General features: G+C 38.8%; 1 protein-coding gene across 1 annotated transcript in view; it reads left to right on the top strand.

Annotated features, from left to right (window-relative positions):
* Window positions 1–17,624, top strand: part of SLC19A3 (solute carrier family 19 member 3) — a 43,274-nt gene that overhangs the window by 23,938 nt on the left and 1,712 nt on the right. Inside the window, exons 2-5 of the mRNA XM_007502150.3 lie at window positions 4,962–5,169; window positions 8,732–9,554; window positions 12,120–12,312; window positions 16,290–16,431. Coding sequence (XP_007502212.1) covers window positions 5,023–5,169; window positions 8,732–9,554; window positions 12,120–12,312; window positions 16,290–16,431 — 1,305 coding nt within the window. The 5' untranslated portion in view covers window positions 4,962–5,022. The remainder of the gene's footprint in view (window positions 1–4,961; window positions 5,170–8,731; window positions 9,555–12,119; window positions 12,313–16,289; window positions 16,432–17,624) is intronic.

Below are 17,624 nucleotides of genomic sequence, written 5' to 3' on the forward strand. Positions count from 1 at the left end.
AAGGTCTCAAACCCACCACCACCACCACCAAGGGTCCTTCAGTCTGAGAGAACTCTCTCAAGAGAGAAAACAAAGTTCAAAGTCTCTCAGTTTCTCCTGGCCAGCTCAGCTCTCAAATAGACCACCAACTCAAAAGCCAAGTTTCTCCTTCTTGTCAACTTCAACTATCCAAAGCCAGAGAACCCCAAAACAAATCCAGCCCCACCAGGGTCTTTCAGCCAGGTTTTTCAACCTCCAGAGAGAGAGTGACTCCAAGTCCAGTTCCCTCCCCCTTCCTCAGCTCAACTGCCAACTCCTGGGAACATTCCATGGGTTTTGGAAACTCCTTTTGGTTGACAATAGGTCTTCAGCCCTGGTTCCTGCATCTTGGTTTACAAGTTCTCTCTATCCCCATGCCTCTACCACAACTGACAGGATACTGTCCTACTTGGGAAAGGACTCTTAGCTAGAGGCTATGATGTAAGAGGAGGGGCTACTTACTATGATACTAAAGGATGGTTCCTAACCAGGTGTGAGTCTTCTTGGGAAAGGGTCTGATAAGGTAGGAGAGACTAACTCAAACAAAGAGGGTCCTTAGCATATGCTTAGTCCCATTCAACTAAGATTGTCACTCCCCTGAGGGTCTCCCACTCAGTCTGAAACTGCTAGCCTGGGATTCCCCTGGGAAAAGGGAACAAGGACAAACTTTGGGGTCTCCAACCTATAAGCTAGCCCTAAAACTTGGGGTTCAACAGATCCCATGGGGCCACAAGTTTGGGGTTCCTAGACTCCATGTTGAAAGTGGCATGGGTGGAAGGAGGTCAGGGTTGGCAAAGAAGCCAATCTTCCATGGAACAGAGAATGGAATGTTTGTCTCCCATTCCTACAGGCACTGAATGGAAATAGAAATGGGAAAAGATCGAGAAAAAGGCCCTCAGAAACCAGCTAGTAGACTTCTACTCCCTCTCATTTTTGTAAATAAACTGAGATTCTGAAAGGTTTGTTAACTTTCACAAAGTCACACAGAGGGGAAAGGACGGATCTGGGATCTCTCTATGACTCCTCATCCCATAAAGAATGCCCCAGTGATGAAACTAGAAGATTGGCAATTATGCTGCATAGTTACAAGGGACAATGAGGTGAGGCAAATGGAGAGTGTCACCCTAGGATGGTGATACAGTACAAAAGTTAGTCAATAAGCAAAAGATGATCAGGCACCTACAGTGCATTAGGCACTGTTCCAGAGATGCAGAGGAAGGAAAAGACAGTCAGGCTCTAATTTCAAGGAGTGCACAAAAAGACATCATTTAAACAAGTGTATACCAACAAGGTAACCCAGGATAAACTGGAAATAATCAACAGAGAGAAGGTACAAGAATTAAAAGGGATCAGGAACATTTCCTGTAGAAGAGGAGATTTAAGCTGAGATTTAAAGGAAGTCAGAATACAGAGATGAGGAGGGAGAGGATTCCACGCATGAAGGACAAGTGAAAACACCCCAGCTTGGGATGCCATGTTTGAAGAGCAGTATGTTGAGGGAGAGCTGGAGATCACCCTAGGTTCAGGAAAGGTGGCTCTCTTAAGAATGAGGGGCTCCAAGGATTATATTAAAAATAGAAAGATTTATGAATTTGAATGACCCAGAGCCAGGATCAGGTAAAGGTCTTTCTCCCTGAAAAGAGGTGATAGTGGTTTTTATATTTTACAGACCCAAAAATTGGGGTGGAGGATGTGGGATGAAAAGCCCAGGTGTCCTCATTGAAAAGCTCAGATGCTCCTGGTCAAAAAGGAGGGTGAATTGCAGATTTCTGGGAGTGATTTGATGTCTGAGATGCAAACAGAAGGCACATATCCATATTGGTCAGGAAGCTGGGGGAATGCTAAGAAATGTATCTCTCAGTGATCCTCTTTACCATACAGTTCCTTTGATTGCTAAGTGGTGGACCAGCACTGCAGGGATGGGAAAAAGGGAGAATTCCTCATGTCCTCTTTGACTCAGTAACCCATGCCATCTCTTGCCATCCCAAAGACTAGCTAGTATCACTGGCTCATAGAGGACACGGGCAGGAGTTAAGTGTAAGCTTGGAAATATCTTGAATGACATTTTTATTATATATCCTAGAGGTGGTAGGGAACCAACAGAGTTTATTGAGGAGGGAGAGTGACATAGCCAGACCTGTGGCTTAAGAAAACCACTTCGCTGAGTGGGGAAAGTGGGGAGAGACTTGTAGCAGGTAGAACAACCAGGAAGGTATTGTAGTCCAGGCATCGAGAGATCAGAACCTACACTGGGATGCTGGCAATATCAGAGGGAAAAAGGGAGTATTTGCAAGAGATATTCTATGGGAGCAGTTAGGTGGCTGAGTGAACTGAGAACCCGGCCTGGAGATGGAAGTCCTGGGTTCTAATGTGGCTTCCTAGCCATGGGAACCAGGTGTGAATTTTAGACTTACTCCACCCTGATTAGCCTAGCAATCAGGAATGTCTACACCTGTACTTAAGAATTAAGTACTGAGGAGGATGGCCTATGGCAGACATGTGCTAACAAGGGACAAATGTCAAATAACTGACAGACCCCCTGGGCTGTCCTAGGTGAAGCTTAAGCTCCCATTGGTGCAGGTGAGACAAAGGAGGTGATGTAAAAAAAGTGTATATTCGGGTCACTTCCTCTTGCCTCTCACTCTTCCTTGAGAGCTTGCTCTTGAGGTTTGGAGCTCTGCATCTCTCTCCTGAGACATTCCCTTGGATTCTATCAGTGTGGCTCCGGGCTGCGTTTTTGGCATCTTGGCTGGGTCAGGTGAGTCCTCTTCCCTGAGCTCTCTCAGAGGTTAGGCTGATTCCCTTTTTTCTTTTACCTCCTAAAACTGCTATCCTCCTAGGAGGAGGCCTCCTGGCTGGAAGGTCTCTGAACTCCCCTTGGCTCAGGCTAGGGCCAGAGAAATCTTAGGCACCTTTTCTCCTCTCTTCTTAATTCCTTCCCTCTATCTTAATTAGACCACCATAAAATTCCCAAACTGACTTTTTAAAAAAATTAAAACCCTCACCTTCTGTCTTGGAGTCAATACTCTGTGTTGGTTTCAAGGCAGAAGAGTGGTCAGGGCTCTGTTCCCCATATTCCCAGTGCCTGAGGACATTTTTTGCCTGTCCCACCCCTCTTTCCAGCTGCCCAAAGCTTAAGCACTCCCTCCATCCTCTGTCTCTGTCTCTTTCTCTTTCTCTGTCTCTGTCTGTCTCTCCTGTGGGTAATGGGGGAGGGGGTTGTCTTACAGACAGCTTGAATTTGCCCTCTTTGCACTCAAACTTAAACCTTTGCTAATGCTACTATAAGGACCCTCAGTTCAAAATGTCTAATTGGCAATTGAAGAAGGGAGACTGAAGATCACTAGAGAAAATAGGAACTGGGTAAATTTGAGAATTATCTTCATAGAGATGACAGGTGAATCCATGACACCTGAGATCACCAAGGCAAATAAAAGAGGAGAATAGAAGAGACTGCAAAAACTTTGTTTAGCTGGTTGGAACCGAATAAACATCCAGCTAAGGAGGATTGGTCAAAAGGAAGGAGAACCAGAAAAGATCAGGGTTCCAGGAAGGATGAGGATGAGAAAAGACCATTGGATTTGGTCATTAGGAAATAGCAATTTTGGAGAGAGCAATTTCTGTTGAAACCAGACTATAAGAGAGTGAGAAGAAAGGAAGTATTATAGCTTGTCTTCTCAAGGCTCATAACCACAAAAGGCAGGGGAAAAAGATTTTTCCAAAGATTGATTTTAACTTGAGGATGGGGCAGACATGGGAGTGTTGTAGGCAGTTGGGAAGCAGCAAATAGATAAAGAGAGATTGAAGATATATGAGAGATTGGGAACAATAGAGGGGCCAATCTGCTTCATGTAGAGGGCAATGGGAAGGACCACTTATGTGAGACAGCAATAATGAAGGAGATAGCAACTTAATGTTGGGGGTGGGTGGGAAGGAATATAAGATAAGGAGGGGGGAAAGGAAACTCAGAGAATAGCCTCTGTCTTTCAGTAAAATATGAGGCCAGTCTTAGTAGGGAAGATAGGAAGAAAAGGGACCTGTGTGCTGAGTGAAATTGAGATTTTTAATTAGGAGGACGAGCAGGATTGCTACTCTACTGTAAGGGCCCACTTCCAGCTGTCACAGCATAGGGAGCACATGTAGGAAACAATGGGAATAATGAAGGGCTGAGTGTTGGCAAGGCAGGAAATAAGGGGGAAAGGAACTCAAAGGAAAGAAAAAATAGTTGGTTCACCAGAGTCTAGATGGGAAAAGGAGAAAAAAGAGAGATGGCCTTGGGGCAGCCCTAAAAATGGAAGGTCCTGTGTTTAAATGTGACCTCAGACATTTCCTAGCCCTATGACCCTGGGCAAGTCACTTCACCCCCATTGCCTAGCTCTTACTGTTCTGCCTTGCAACCAATACTTAGTATTAATTCTAAGATGGAAGTTAAAGAGAGAGATACCTAGGAGAAAACTGAAGGGTCAAAAAGAAAACCTATGCCTCAGAATTTAAGGCTTCAATGTGGTTCAGTATTTTTAGTTTCACCTTATCTTTCTTTTGTATCATTTCTGCCCTAAGGGCATCAGTTCTACTCCTGACCCTTTGTTGTTTTTAATTGTAAAATGAGAAGGTTGAACTTGCTGAGCTTTCTCTAGATTTTTAGGATCTTATGATGCTGAGTGAAAAAAGAAAAAAAACAAAAGGAAAAAAGGGGGTTCTACTTGGTAGTAGTCACTCCTCAGGAATCTGCTTTAACTTTGGCTGAGAAATACATGCAACAATACCTTCAACCTTGTGAAGTTACTATTTGTATCCAAGGAGTTAGGAAGAGTAACCTCTTCTTTCAATTTCTGCCCTCTGACTTTGGGCTCATTTCATTATTGAGAAGAAAGGAAAAGTGTGACTTGGGTAAATTTTAATCCTGAATTTTTTTGGAAAGTAATTTACTTTTTATCTTTAAGGAAGAAACTTGAAGCATCATTCTCTGTTCCTGATCTTCGTATTTTTCCAGTCTAACCAACCATGGATTGCTTTAAAACAAGGCAACATTCCTGGATTTTTCCCACTGTCATTCTCTGTATCTATGGATTTTTCTCCATGGCTAGACCTTCGGAACCATTTATCATACCTTACTTAATTGGACCTGAAATAAATCTGACACTCAGTCAGGTAAGTTAAATGTGTGTGCATGCTGGGAGTGGGGGGTATTCATGTTCCACATGAACTGAATTCTACCTGCTCTCTACAACCAAGAATCTGGGACTTTGATTCAACTTTAGTTAAGATAAACAAACGAGGGCCTCTGGCATTTGTTCTGGGAGAAATTTAAATTTCTTTGGAAATTTTGGGATCCAAAGCACCCCAATAAATAGTCTCACCTCTAGGGCTCCTCCTTCATTATGCAGGAGTTAAGCCATCAGGGGTTCTGGAAAGGAAGACAAGTTGGAGAACCCCCAGGATAGTTTAATCTTTGCTTCATCCTAAAAATGTTGGATTCCATTACTCCACTCAAACAAAAGCCACCTCAGGGTTGCAAGAACTTGTCTAAACCTGGTAACCCTACACAAGGAATTTTCCCCAAGAAAAAAAAAAAGAAGATAATATAGTTAAGCATTCTTTATGATGTAAAAACACCTTGGCAGCCTTTCTATTGTTTTGTAAAACAGGCAAAGATAAGGAGAAGCATTTGATTCTCTAGGTATTTATAACATTTTTTGGATGAAGCAAAGAAAAGTTAAAACTATCCTGGGACTTCTCCAACTTGTCTTCCTTAACTCCTCCATCAGTTTTAGTTTGCAGCAAACTTGAAAAGAAAAATACTGCTTATGACCCCTGGGAATGCCAATCATAGGAGAATGACAACCCCAAAGAGCCATTAAAGTTGGGGAGCTTAAATATCTTTCTAGGTGAAACCCTGGGGGCTTAGGGTGAGAGGGAAAGTTGATTGACTTTACTTTGGTAAGAAAGGAAAATGAGGAGTTCCAGACTGGGGGACTGTTGGCTTTACTGTGAGAAGACCCAACCCAGGGCTGGGCTAGTTTGGTAAAGGACTTTAGCCTAGGGGGAGAAATCACTGGGACAAAAGATGATACTTAACATCTGATTAGCTATTTCCACCTCAAACTACTTTGATGTCTATTATTAGCCTGAGAAGGTTAAATAGGACCTTCCCTCAGGGAGAAAACTCCTGTGAAAAGGTCAAAACCTGGACTTTCTATCTCCAAACTAAATAAACTGGGGATTTCTAGATTCCAAGTTGACAAGCTTAAGCCCTAGAGGAGGTTCTAAGGTGTGAACTAATTCTTGCAGGAGGGCTAGATCTATGGGAGAAATTTTATCAGCTAATTTAACCTCCTGATGAACCTAATAATACTACTAACTAACATTTATATATCACCTACTATGTGTCAGACACAGCTAAGTATTATCTCATTTGTTCCTTACACCAACTCTGAGATGAGTGCTATTATTATCATCCTCATTTTATAGATGAGGAAACTGAGGCAAACAGAGACTGAGTTGCTCATAAGTAGTAGGTGTCTGAAGCTAAATTTGAATTCTGGTCTTCCTATTCTTAATCTAGTGCTCTATCCACTATACCACCAAGCCATTTCTGATATATTAGACATTAGAGAATACTGTGAGGATATCACTGCTTTATTGGCTTGTAAGAGTTTCTTGAGACTAGAAAAAGACAAACAAGTTTAAAGACAGCAAGGACACTAAATATATAAATAATAAATCATACAGTGTTGGTGGAAAGAACAAAATACTTAAAACTGATGCAGCAAAGGTATAATAGGACCAAGTCTGGCCCCCAAAAGAGATGGAAAAAGTCTATTTCTTCAGCCCCTACTTTAGCTTCATTGCCAAAATGACAGACTTATAGCTATGGAAAGCCTTGAATGACTTCTGAACTGTTCACCTTTCCTTCTCTGGGAGGGAGGGAAAGGAAACATTGGGAAATGTAAGTGGAAGGGCCTTAGGGGAAGGACCTCTGATTGCACTTTCTCCTAAAAAAGAAAACTCCCTCTCCCAAAAATGGTTTGTCTTTCTCTATAACTGAGAGATTTAAGTAGTTGCCTAAAGCACAGAAAGTTTAGTTAATTTGCCTATAATCAGAGTTAATAAGGGTTTGCTTAAACCCAGGTCTTTCTGGATCCATAGCTAGTTTATTATCTGCTATGCTAGACTGGTTTGCTGGCAAAAGAGAACAATGAAGAAAAAAATTTTTAAAAAGAAAGAAAAAATGGGCACAATTCTACATAGATTTAGAAAACAAACTAGATCTCTAGAGGCATAGATGGAGCTATAGATCTGTATCTGTATCTTTTCATGCATACATATTTGCCTGCATGTGTATATAAGGGAATATACATAGATTTGTGTTTCTATATACATATGTGTGTGTTTAATATATTTGTATATGCATATGTGTGGAGAGAGAATGGTAGATGAGACAGATGTTTGTGGATGGATGGATGGATGGATGGATGGATAGATATGCAGTCCCTAATGAAAGGGCAAACCAACATCAATGAGAAGTCTAGCAAATTAGTTTCCACCCTGGTAGGAACCAGACCAGAAAGACAAAGCTTCATTTTTATAGGGAAATACATGTATAAAAAAGCAAAAACAATAGCATCTTGCCAAGGCTGAATTTCTACAGGGTAGGTTTCTGAGTGCTGCTTTTACTCAATGTATTCTCTTCTTAACCAAATTCTAAATGCTAGAAGTTAATCTAATCTAATGCCAGTCCAAGAAGCACTCATCAAACTCCCACCGTATAGCAGACGTAATGGTAGACTCTAGGAGAAATACAAAACCAAAAATAATCGTCTCTACCCTAAGGGAGTGTCTGTAAAAAGTAAAATTAATCTCAAATGATAAAAATATTATATTAAGGGATTTATTAATAATCCTTAGAAATGAATCAGAACAACAACCACATGCTCATGGCTAATCAGCCTGTTCAAAATCCCTGCTTACCACCACCATGTTCACTGACAGGAAGCAAAGAGCCAGACCAGAACAATAATATATAATATATATTAATTCTTGTCTACAGGAAGTACATAAGGACAGGAAGTCAGTGGGTTCCCAGGAAACGTAGTTTTTTAGGGTAACAGATTTCTAATTATATGGGATGGGAAGGAAGTGGCTACCAAGCAGGTACTATATATGAGATAATATATGGGAGAGAGCACCCAGAAAAGTCAAGAAAAGTTTGGTGAGTCTTGAAAGAAGTCCTAGGCAATTAAAGAGGCAGAAGTCAGGAAGGAGTTTATTCCAGACCTGGATAATAATGGTCTCTGTAGATTACAGAGGAAGATAAAAGTAAGGCAGAAAAGAATCTTCCAAAAATAAGAATTCTCCTTTGATAACTGCAGAATACACCATGGAAATGATTGACATGGGTCTGTCAACTCTGCAAATCTGGCTATTTTCCATCTTGTTTTTTTCCCATCTTTTCATGGATGGGAAGAAATAAAAAATGTACTAAATCAAAGGAGAAATGTTACACTGGACCAAGCTCTGCCATCTAGTCTTCATTGATTTCATTCATCTCAAATGGGATAAAATTTGTAAAGCACTTCAGCACAGTACCTACCACATAGAGGGTACTATAGAAATTCTAGCTATAATTAATTTACTGTCTTTCGTGTACTTGAAGCTTTAGGTTGCCTCATTGTCATGTTATGCATCCCTTTTTTTTTTCTGTATCTCACAGGTCTCTAATCATATGTTTCCAGTTTGGACTTACTCTTACTTGGTGCTGCTCTTCCCTGTGTTTGTGCTGACTGATTACCTTCGGTATAAACCTGTCATCATCTTACAGGGAGTTAGCTTTGTGATCACATGGCTGCTGCTCTTATTTTCCCGAGGATTATTAGCTATGCAGATTGTGGAATTTTTCTATGGGTTGGTCACTGCCACAGAGGTGGCCTATTACTCCTACATTTACAGTGTGGTCAGTGTGGAACATTACCAGAAAGTAACAAGTTACTGTAGAAGCATCACACTAGTGTCTTACACCGCTTTTTCTGTCCTGGGACAACTCTTGGTCTCCCTGGCAAACGTAACTTACTTTTACCTCAACGTTATAACCATGGTCTGTGTCTCCTTGGCATTCGTTTCCTCATTTTTTCTGCCAATGCCCCAGAGAAGCATGTTCTTCCATAAAAAACCCACTGCAAAAGAAAGTTCTCCAGGATCATCGCCAGATGAAGAGTCACCTAGTCATGGAAGTTCTGTCAGCCTAGAAGGTGGCATCATTTCAGAATCACCAACCAAATCGGGAATACAGCAAGAAAGCTGTCCTCCTGGCCTCCAGCATAAAAACCTGATGCTGAGGGTGTTTTTGCAGTGGTGCCAAGACTTGAAGGAGTGCTACTTGACCAAACATCTTTTATTCTGGTCCATTTGGTGGGCTTCTTCCACAGCTGGCTTTAACCAAGTGGTAAACTATGTCCAGGTTCTATGGGATCACAAGGCACCATCTCAGAATTCTCAAGTGTATAATGGAGCAGTAGAAGCTGTTGCAACATTTGGAAGTGAGTATACAAAGCTGGAGATTTCTTTTTCAGTTTGTTTAACAAAAACAGTTCTGTCTGCCTTGGTTTCCTTAACTGTAAAATTGGGATAATAACCTGCCTCTAGTGGCTATTGTGTAGATCAAAAGAGATAATATGTATAAAGAGCTTAGCACAATTTCTGATAAATAGTAAGGACTGGTAAGTAAGTAGACCCTATATAAATGTTAGCTTTAAAGAGCTACATAAAAACAAAAATGAAATGATCAATGTATACAAGGTACCATTTTTTTTGTCCCATATTTACCATGTGTCCCCAGCTACTACTACCACTACTACTTGCCTCCATCTGTCATCTCTACTCATATCATTTACTTTAATTCTCTTCCTTTCTTCTGGCTCATCTCCTACTGCCTACAGACATACCTATGTCTCCCTTCAAAAAAAAAAAAAAGGTTTCTCTGCTTTTCTGCTCTCATTAATTTATCATTATTAATATTGTTTGTTCCTGTTTCTTTGTATGCTGTCTTCACATTATACTGTAATTTAATTTTGCCTTTTTTTAGTACCCTAACAGCTAGCATATGGTCCTTAGTAAATACTAGTTCACTGATTGACTAGTTGACTAATCTGATGTTAGAAGTTAACTAAACAATAGAGACATTTATTTTCTTAATTGAAAATCAAAAGAGACTTTGAAGATATTTACTAGGAAGTCAGAAGCTTCCACACCCATGTCTTCATTGAAATTTTCAGGAAACCCATTGTAAAGCTCATTCTTTTGACCCCTTTCTTGGAGAGTGTAGTTTGAGCCTTAGAAGTCTTGGACCATTCTTTCTGATTGCTTCACTTAAACCCATTTCCTTCCCTTTTTTCTGTACCTGTTTCTGGCAGAAGCCATCTCCATTTCTTTTACAGACTTTATTACCTAACCTGTGTTTAGAAGGGGTAAAAATTTTACGTAATCATAAAAGCTTGGCTTTAAAGGTCTTTCTTTTTCTAAACACAGATGTTATCATCTGTGCGAGCAGAAAATAATTCTAATTACTTTCAGTTTCCTAAGCAAACTCTGTAAAATTAGAATGAAAACATATGTATAACACATACATACATTGGGGTATCTATGTGTGTACATGCAGTCTTTTCCAAAGAATGTAAGCTCCTCCAGGACAGGAACTGCCTTCACCATGCTAGGCACTTAGTATGTGCTTCATAAATACTATTTTATTGGCAGACCTAAGATCTCATCAAAATTTGACCACTCCTACAAGGGACAAAGGACTAATAAGAATCTCACCTAAAAAAATGACTGCATAGCCCTCAGATCTAGTCAGTCCATATATTCAGAGGATTAGATACTGAAATTGAGGAGAGAGCAAGTATAAACAAAATCTTGCAATTGTAAGGAACTTGGAAAAGTCAAAAGCAAAAATCTTTGAAACTTTGGTATAAGCAGGAATGTGCTGGAATCAGCTAGAACCAACTGCATTCTCTCCCATCTTTCCTCTAACCTCATCTGAGAAAGCAAGAAAAAAAACCCTTTCTAATAAAAATGCATTGTCAAATGTATTGTATTATCAGCATTGGCTATCAGTCCCAATTTCTTATTAATACCTTGCGTTTTGTCTTAGTATCAATTTTAAGACCGAAGACAGCAAGGACTAGGCAATGGGGGTTAAGCGTCTTGCCCCAGGTCACACAGCTAGGAAGTCTCTAAGGCCAGATTTGTACCCATGTCCTCCCAATACCAGGCCTGATGCTCTATCCACTATGCTCCCTAGCTTTGACTGATTATTTTGTCAATTATCTAGACTTAAGAAAGTGATGGAGAAAATTTTAGTAAATTAAATTTTAAAATATATCCTACATTTTTTCCCTTTCAGAACAAGCACTTACTGGGACTCTAGGTGGATCAGGTTTTTATTCCTGACTCAGTGGCTTCAGTCTCTGGGTCATAACTTTAATCACATGAGCAATGAGTGTTCTGGACTTAGAGATAATACCTCCTTCTAGTTTCAATTGCCCTGAAACAAAACAACAAAGGAAACATTTCATTATGGACAAGAATAATAGAGGAATTTTTAGCGAATTTTTAGTTTGTCAAACCCAAATCTCATATGAACTTTCTTTTTACGATAATTTGGTCCTACATCCATAATTTTATACCATGCATTTGTATAGAATTTCATGTCTGGAATAACGTTAACCCCTTTTTACTTTCATCTCATAGAATTTCTTTAGTCTTTATAAGCACAGCTCAGGCGTCACTTCTTTCAGAAAGTCTTTCCTATTCATATTTGTTAGTATTCTTGCGTATTTGAAAGTGCTTTGTATTCTATTACATAATCAAATGCCATGAGTTCAAATATTACCTCTTGACACTCTTGTTCTTGTCACTTAACCTCTGTAAGCTTCCATTTCTTCTATCAAAGGAGGTCATCTATTAACTCTGACTCCCCACCCCCCAGCTCTAGATCAATGATTTGATCATCCATGAATTATTAAACATAATTTGTGATTTTTAAAAAAAAGATGTTCCCTAGACTGGCACAAATAATGAGCTAATCTTTATTCTCTTCCTTGAAGGTGCTTTGGCAGCCTTTGCTGTGGGATATCTAAAAATCAACTGGGATCTTTGGGGAGAATTGGCTTTAGGAATCTTCTCAGTCCTTGATGCTGCTTCAGTATTCCTCATGCTTTTCACCAACAATATCTGGGTGTGTTATGCCGGCTATTTGATTTTCAAATCAGGTTATATGCTTCTCATAACCATTGCAGTGTAAGTATCACCATGTTTCCCCCAAATTTTTCTTAATGTCTAATTTAAGAAATACATCCTTCTCTTTCTTTAGATAGCAGCATTATTTTTACATACTTCAGATATGTTTTGAATGCATCTATTGTTTTATTTTCAGTGGCAATGCAATGATTTACCTTGCTACTTTCTCTGAATTTTGCTGAAGACAATGAATCTCAGAAAAGGTTAATTGTGTTGAACAGTCACTTTGGCAAGGATATGCCATCAGATTTTGATTTGATTTGATTTTGTTTTGTTTTGCAAATTATCATAACAGGATATGATTCCATTGTGTGTTCACTCGTATGGTTTCTTTCACTCCCAATCTCTGGTTGGGTAATCCTAGGATATCTCATCTATCTGTGAAACCAGTTTTAGAAATGTTCCCAGGAAAGGGAAATAAAAGATACCCTGTAGAGACCTAGATACAGAGATTATTTAAAGATCAAAATCCCACAGATGTTCTTTAAAGCATAGAAGCCAAGGTTCGCCCTAATTCATAAGGAAAGTCAAAATATGCTATAAGGAAATCATTAATAGTGTTAAAGATATGAAGATAGTGCTCCATGATGCCAGGAAAAAAACACCTGAAGGGATGAGCTATTCATTGCTCACAGCTTCCTATTTGGTAACTCTGATCAGTGATAAAATAATCATCCGATAATAGCATCTAACATTCAGTGGTTTGCATAACATTGGTTTAGGGCATGCACACTAATCTATAATCCAATGACCCTTCCATGATCTACTCAGGAAAATAGAGTAACATCACTCCTATTCCCTGTCTCCTGCACTGCAGGGTATGTTTCAAAGCTGTGTGGTGGAGGACCCCTACTTAAGTTTCTGCAGGAAGATACTCTTTTCCATTAATCACAGAACCTAGATGAAAAATAGCAAGGATAGGTGATAAACTCATACCAGCCCTTGGCACATTTCTCAGTTTTTTTAATGGAATTATGAATGAAAGTGTTAAATGCTTCCTTTGTGGCAAGGGCTAAGGTCTTAACAAGCTTTTGGTGGACTTCTGTCAGTCCAAATTCTATAGTAGAATTTAGTTTGGAGTAAAAGTCAAAATATTATATTATTATATGACATATAGGAGGAAAATTGGCAAAAAGGATGGCAAATTAGAGCTACAAGGATTCTCAGAGGCCATCTAGTTTCCTTGTTGTTTCCAAAAGGGTTTAATTTATTTGTGGCTTGACCAACAAGATATAAATGTGCCAGCCAATTAGAAAACTTAGTTGCCTTAATTCATATTTCTCTTAGTGCTTAGGAGTCTTTGATAGATTTACTAATTATTAGTTGGGAAATGGCTCTTGTTCTTATAAATTCAAGTGATTTCCCCACCCATCTTGGATATCAGACTTTTATCAGTGACATTCCAATAGTAAATCTTATGCAAAAGTTCACACAGTGCTTTTGCTTATAAATTCAGTTTTCTTGTCCATAAAACTTAGAACATTGAAAAGTATCCAAGTGTTTTTTCCATATTTAGAGTTAACTGCAGCACAGAGTTTATATATGAGTGTAACAATCCTCATCAAGGTTAAGGTATCCTGTCCCTTTGGGCTGTTGTGTTGTTTTCCAACTTCTTTGTTTTCCAAACTTCTCACCAAATTACTTATCCTTCAAGAGAAGTTAAACCTTTCCTTTGGTCTGATGGCAAGGAATTTCATGTACTCAAAAAAACCCAAAACATCAAGTTGGTCATTTCAGGACCCACAGTGACAGTAGGCTGATCTTCTAAGAATTCATAAGTCATTGCTTTTATAAAACTTGTCTAGACCTGATAAGGGTTAGATGTCTAAACATTTGTGGACAATCTGCATACCAAGAGAAAAGGCATTCTAATATCTCTTGAAGAAAATTTTAATTTTTAAATGTTATTTAATGACATTAAAATGATATTTAATAACATTTAAAATGTTATTTAAGTGTTTAAAAAAAGAAAACAAGAAATAGCAAAGCTATAAATAGAATACTAGTGTTATAAATAAAAATTTAAATAAAAACATAAAATGGCATTTATTAGTAAAGAGAGAGAAAGATAGAGAAAGAGAAAGAGAGTGATAGGTATCAGTCTTTCTAACTTTAACAGTTCAGTTCTCCATGGCAGTCAGTTGGCCACTTACCACAGATCAAAAGATAAGATAAAGTTCAGAGATAAATGTCAGCCCAGAGTGAGGGACAGACGCCAACAGAGAGCTACTCCATTTCCCACTCTGGCTTTTCAAATCCTCTTGCTCCTCCCCTTCTTTGGCCAATGGCTTTCAAACACCATGCTGTCTGCCCTACTGTGGTGACATTACTGGAGGCCATCAGATCATCAGACATGGCACATGATTCCTCCTGTATATACTCCTGTATCCCACCATGGGGTGCCTGAGGATGGAGGCATTTTACTTCACACACTAGATTAGGAATCAAGAAGACGGGTCTAAATTCTACCATTGGCACTTATTGTATTACCCTAAACAAATCAATTAAATTCCTACTTGGTTACACTCTACATTATTGAAGGGACTTTCCCATCCTGGAAGTTGCCCTGGATGACAAATCATAACTTCTATAAGTATTGTTTAGTAGGACCCTTGTGAGACTTATTTTGTGACCTGTATTTTGTCATTTTACATTGGGACGGTGACCTATTCTGGTTTAATTGTATGCTTCATATATGGTTTGATTTGTTAGTTGTTAAATTGGGATCCTCAATTAATTCATTTGACAAATTAATACCCTACTATATGAATAGCACTGAGGAAAAAGCAAAGAGAAATACAATAACATTCTTCCAAGGAGGAAAGACTACAAAGACTGAGAATTAAAAATAAATAGAAAAAGTTTAGAACAGGAAAAAAGGTTTGTATTAAATATCACTGATAAAAGGTTGATATTCAAAATACAGGGGAAATTAACACAGCTACACAACATCTAGACTATTTCCCAACAGATAAGTAGCAAACAGTTAGGAACAATTTTCAAAAGGAATTTTGAATATATGAATAATCTGTGATTCATGAGGATTCCTCCTTTGAAAGGTGTATAGTCTATGACTTAGTAAACAAATCATAAGGCATAGAAGGCAGGTAGGTGGCACAGTTGATAGAGTGCCAGGCTTTTAAGACTGAGTTCAAATCTAACTCAGATATTTACTAGTTGTGTGACTCTGGATAAGTTACTTTATCATGTTTGCCTCAGTTCCCTCATCTGTAATATGATTTAGAGAAAAATGACAAATCACTCTAATATCTTTGCAAAGAAGATCTCAATTGGGGTTATAAAGAATTGGGCATGACCAAAAGTGGCTGAACAAGGCACAGAGAAATTAAACAACTTGTGTCCCAGGTGGGATTGAAACCTTGGTCTACCTGATTCCAATCCTAGCACTGTATCAAATAATTCTATGCTACTACTTCTCAGTTTTGAATAGAATTTTTAATTTTTTCGAGATTAGGTCTTGACCAGGCTGCAAAGACAGGCTACTCACAGCCCAAACTCATTCCTGATCATCAGGAAAGCTTTCATTTGTCTAGTTTCTGAGCTATGTTTTGTCCCTTCTAATGCAACTTGGTAGACCCCCATTCCTAAACTTAGACTGAACAGCTTCAGCACAACTGCTGCTCAGACCTCCCAAGTTTAAGAGATTTATCAGCATCAGCCTGCCCAAGAGCTAGGATTTTAAGTTTGTGCCAAAGATAACGAATAGGGCTTCAGTAAGTGTTCCAATTTTCCCCTCTTCTTCTATCCCCTTAATTTTTCCCTCCACCTCACTGTTCATTGTTTCTAGACAATGACTAAAAGTAGGCTAGACATCCCCACTGGGACAATGATTTATCTACCCTAAAAGTCCTGATCCTAAGACCAACAAAGGAATCTTGTCTTTTGCTGTTACCTTTTTTTTGGTGATATTAGTTTTTTGATATTGGTGATATTATTGACCATTTATGTCGTGTTAGTTTTCAGATTGCAGTAAACCTCAGCATGGAGCGCTATGCCTTAGTGTTTGGAGTCAACACCTTTGTGGCTTTGGTGATTCAGACCATAACAACATTTATCGTGGTTGATTCTAAAGGTCTGAGTCTGCCTGTTGAAACTCAGGTAAGTTTCCTTGAGCTTCTGAGAACTGGGGTGGTAGAGCTGAAACTAGGCAGCTTGATGAGGGAGTGGATAGAGTGGATAGATTTGAGATGGAATCCTGCCCCAGAAATTTACTAGCTATGTAACACTAGGGGAGTGAATTAATGTGTCTTCTGCAGATACCAATAGTAAGGTGGCAGTTAACTAGAGCTTTTTCTCCTATTTTCAAAAAATGGAGGAACTGATCTAAAACAGATCTTCTATCATTTTTGTTTTTTCTCAACTGTAAACATTTTTTTCCATTTTCTCCCTCCCTACCTCCTTCTCTTCTAGAGAAGGCAAACAATTTAATATAGGTTATATATCTGCAGTCATGCAAAACATTTCAACATTAACATGTTACTAAAGGAGAAATACAAACCTTTCAGATTCCATAATTCTTCCTCTGGAGTTGGTTAGTATTTTTCATAAGTCCTTCAGCATTGTGTAATACTGTCATTACTATATAAAAATGCTCTCCTGGTTCTATATCCTTCAATTTTGTAAAAATTAAATAACATTTCTAGCTAAAACCATCAACAAACATTATCTTTAATGGATATAAGCTAAAAGTCTTCCCAATAAAATCAGGAGTGAAGCAAGGATGTCCATTATCACTACTAAATGCTAACTATAGCAATAAGGGAGTGAAAAGAAATCGAAGGAGATTAGAATAGGCAGGGAATGGTTTGAATAAATTGTGGTATGTGATGGTATACTGTTGTGTGTAAGAAATGATGAACAGGCTTTCAGAAAAATCCAGGGAAAACTGATGCAAAGTAAAGTGAGAAGAACCAGGACAACATTGTACAGCAATACTGTATAATGATGAACTGCAATTGACATAGCTATTCTTAGCAATACAACGATCCAAAGCAATTCTGAAGGGACTTCATAGAAAATGCAATCCACCTCCAGAGAATGCACTGATGGAGCCTAAATGTTAATCAAAGTATAATATTTTTTACTTTTTGGGGGGAGGCTTTTTGGTCTGTCTTCTGTATAACCACATGACTAGTATGGAAATATGATTTGCATGACTGCATATATATAACCTTTATCAAATTGCTTGTCTTCTCAATGGGGCAGGGAGGGAAGGAAGGCCAGGAAAGAATTTGGAACTTGAAATTTTAAGTAAATGTTAAAATTTGTTTTCACATATAATTGGGGGGGAA

Source organism: Monodelphis domestica, chromosome 8, assembly GCF_027887165.1.
Source record: "Monodelphis domestica isolate mMonDom1 chromosome 8, mMonDom1.pri, whole genome shotgun sequence".
Taxonomy (NCBI): Eukaryota; Metazoa; Chordata; class Mammalia; order Didelphimorphia; family Didelphidae; genus Monodelphis; species Monodelphis domestica.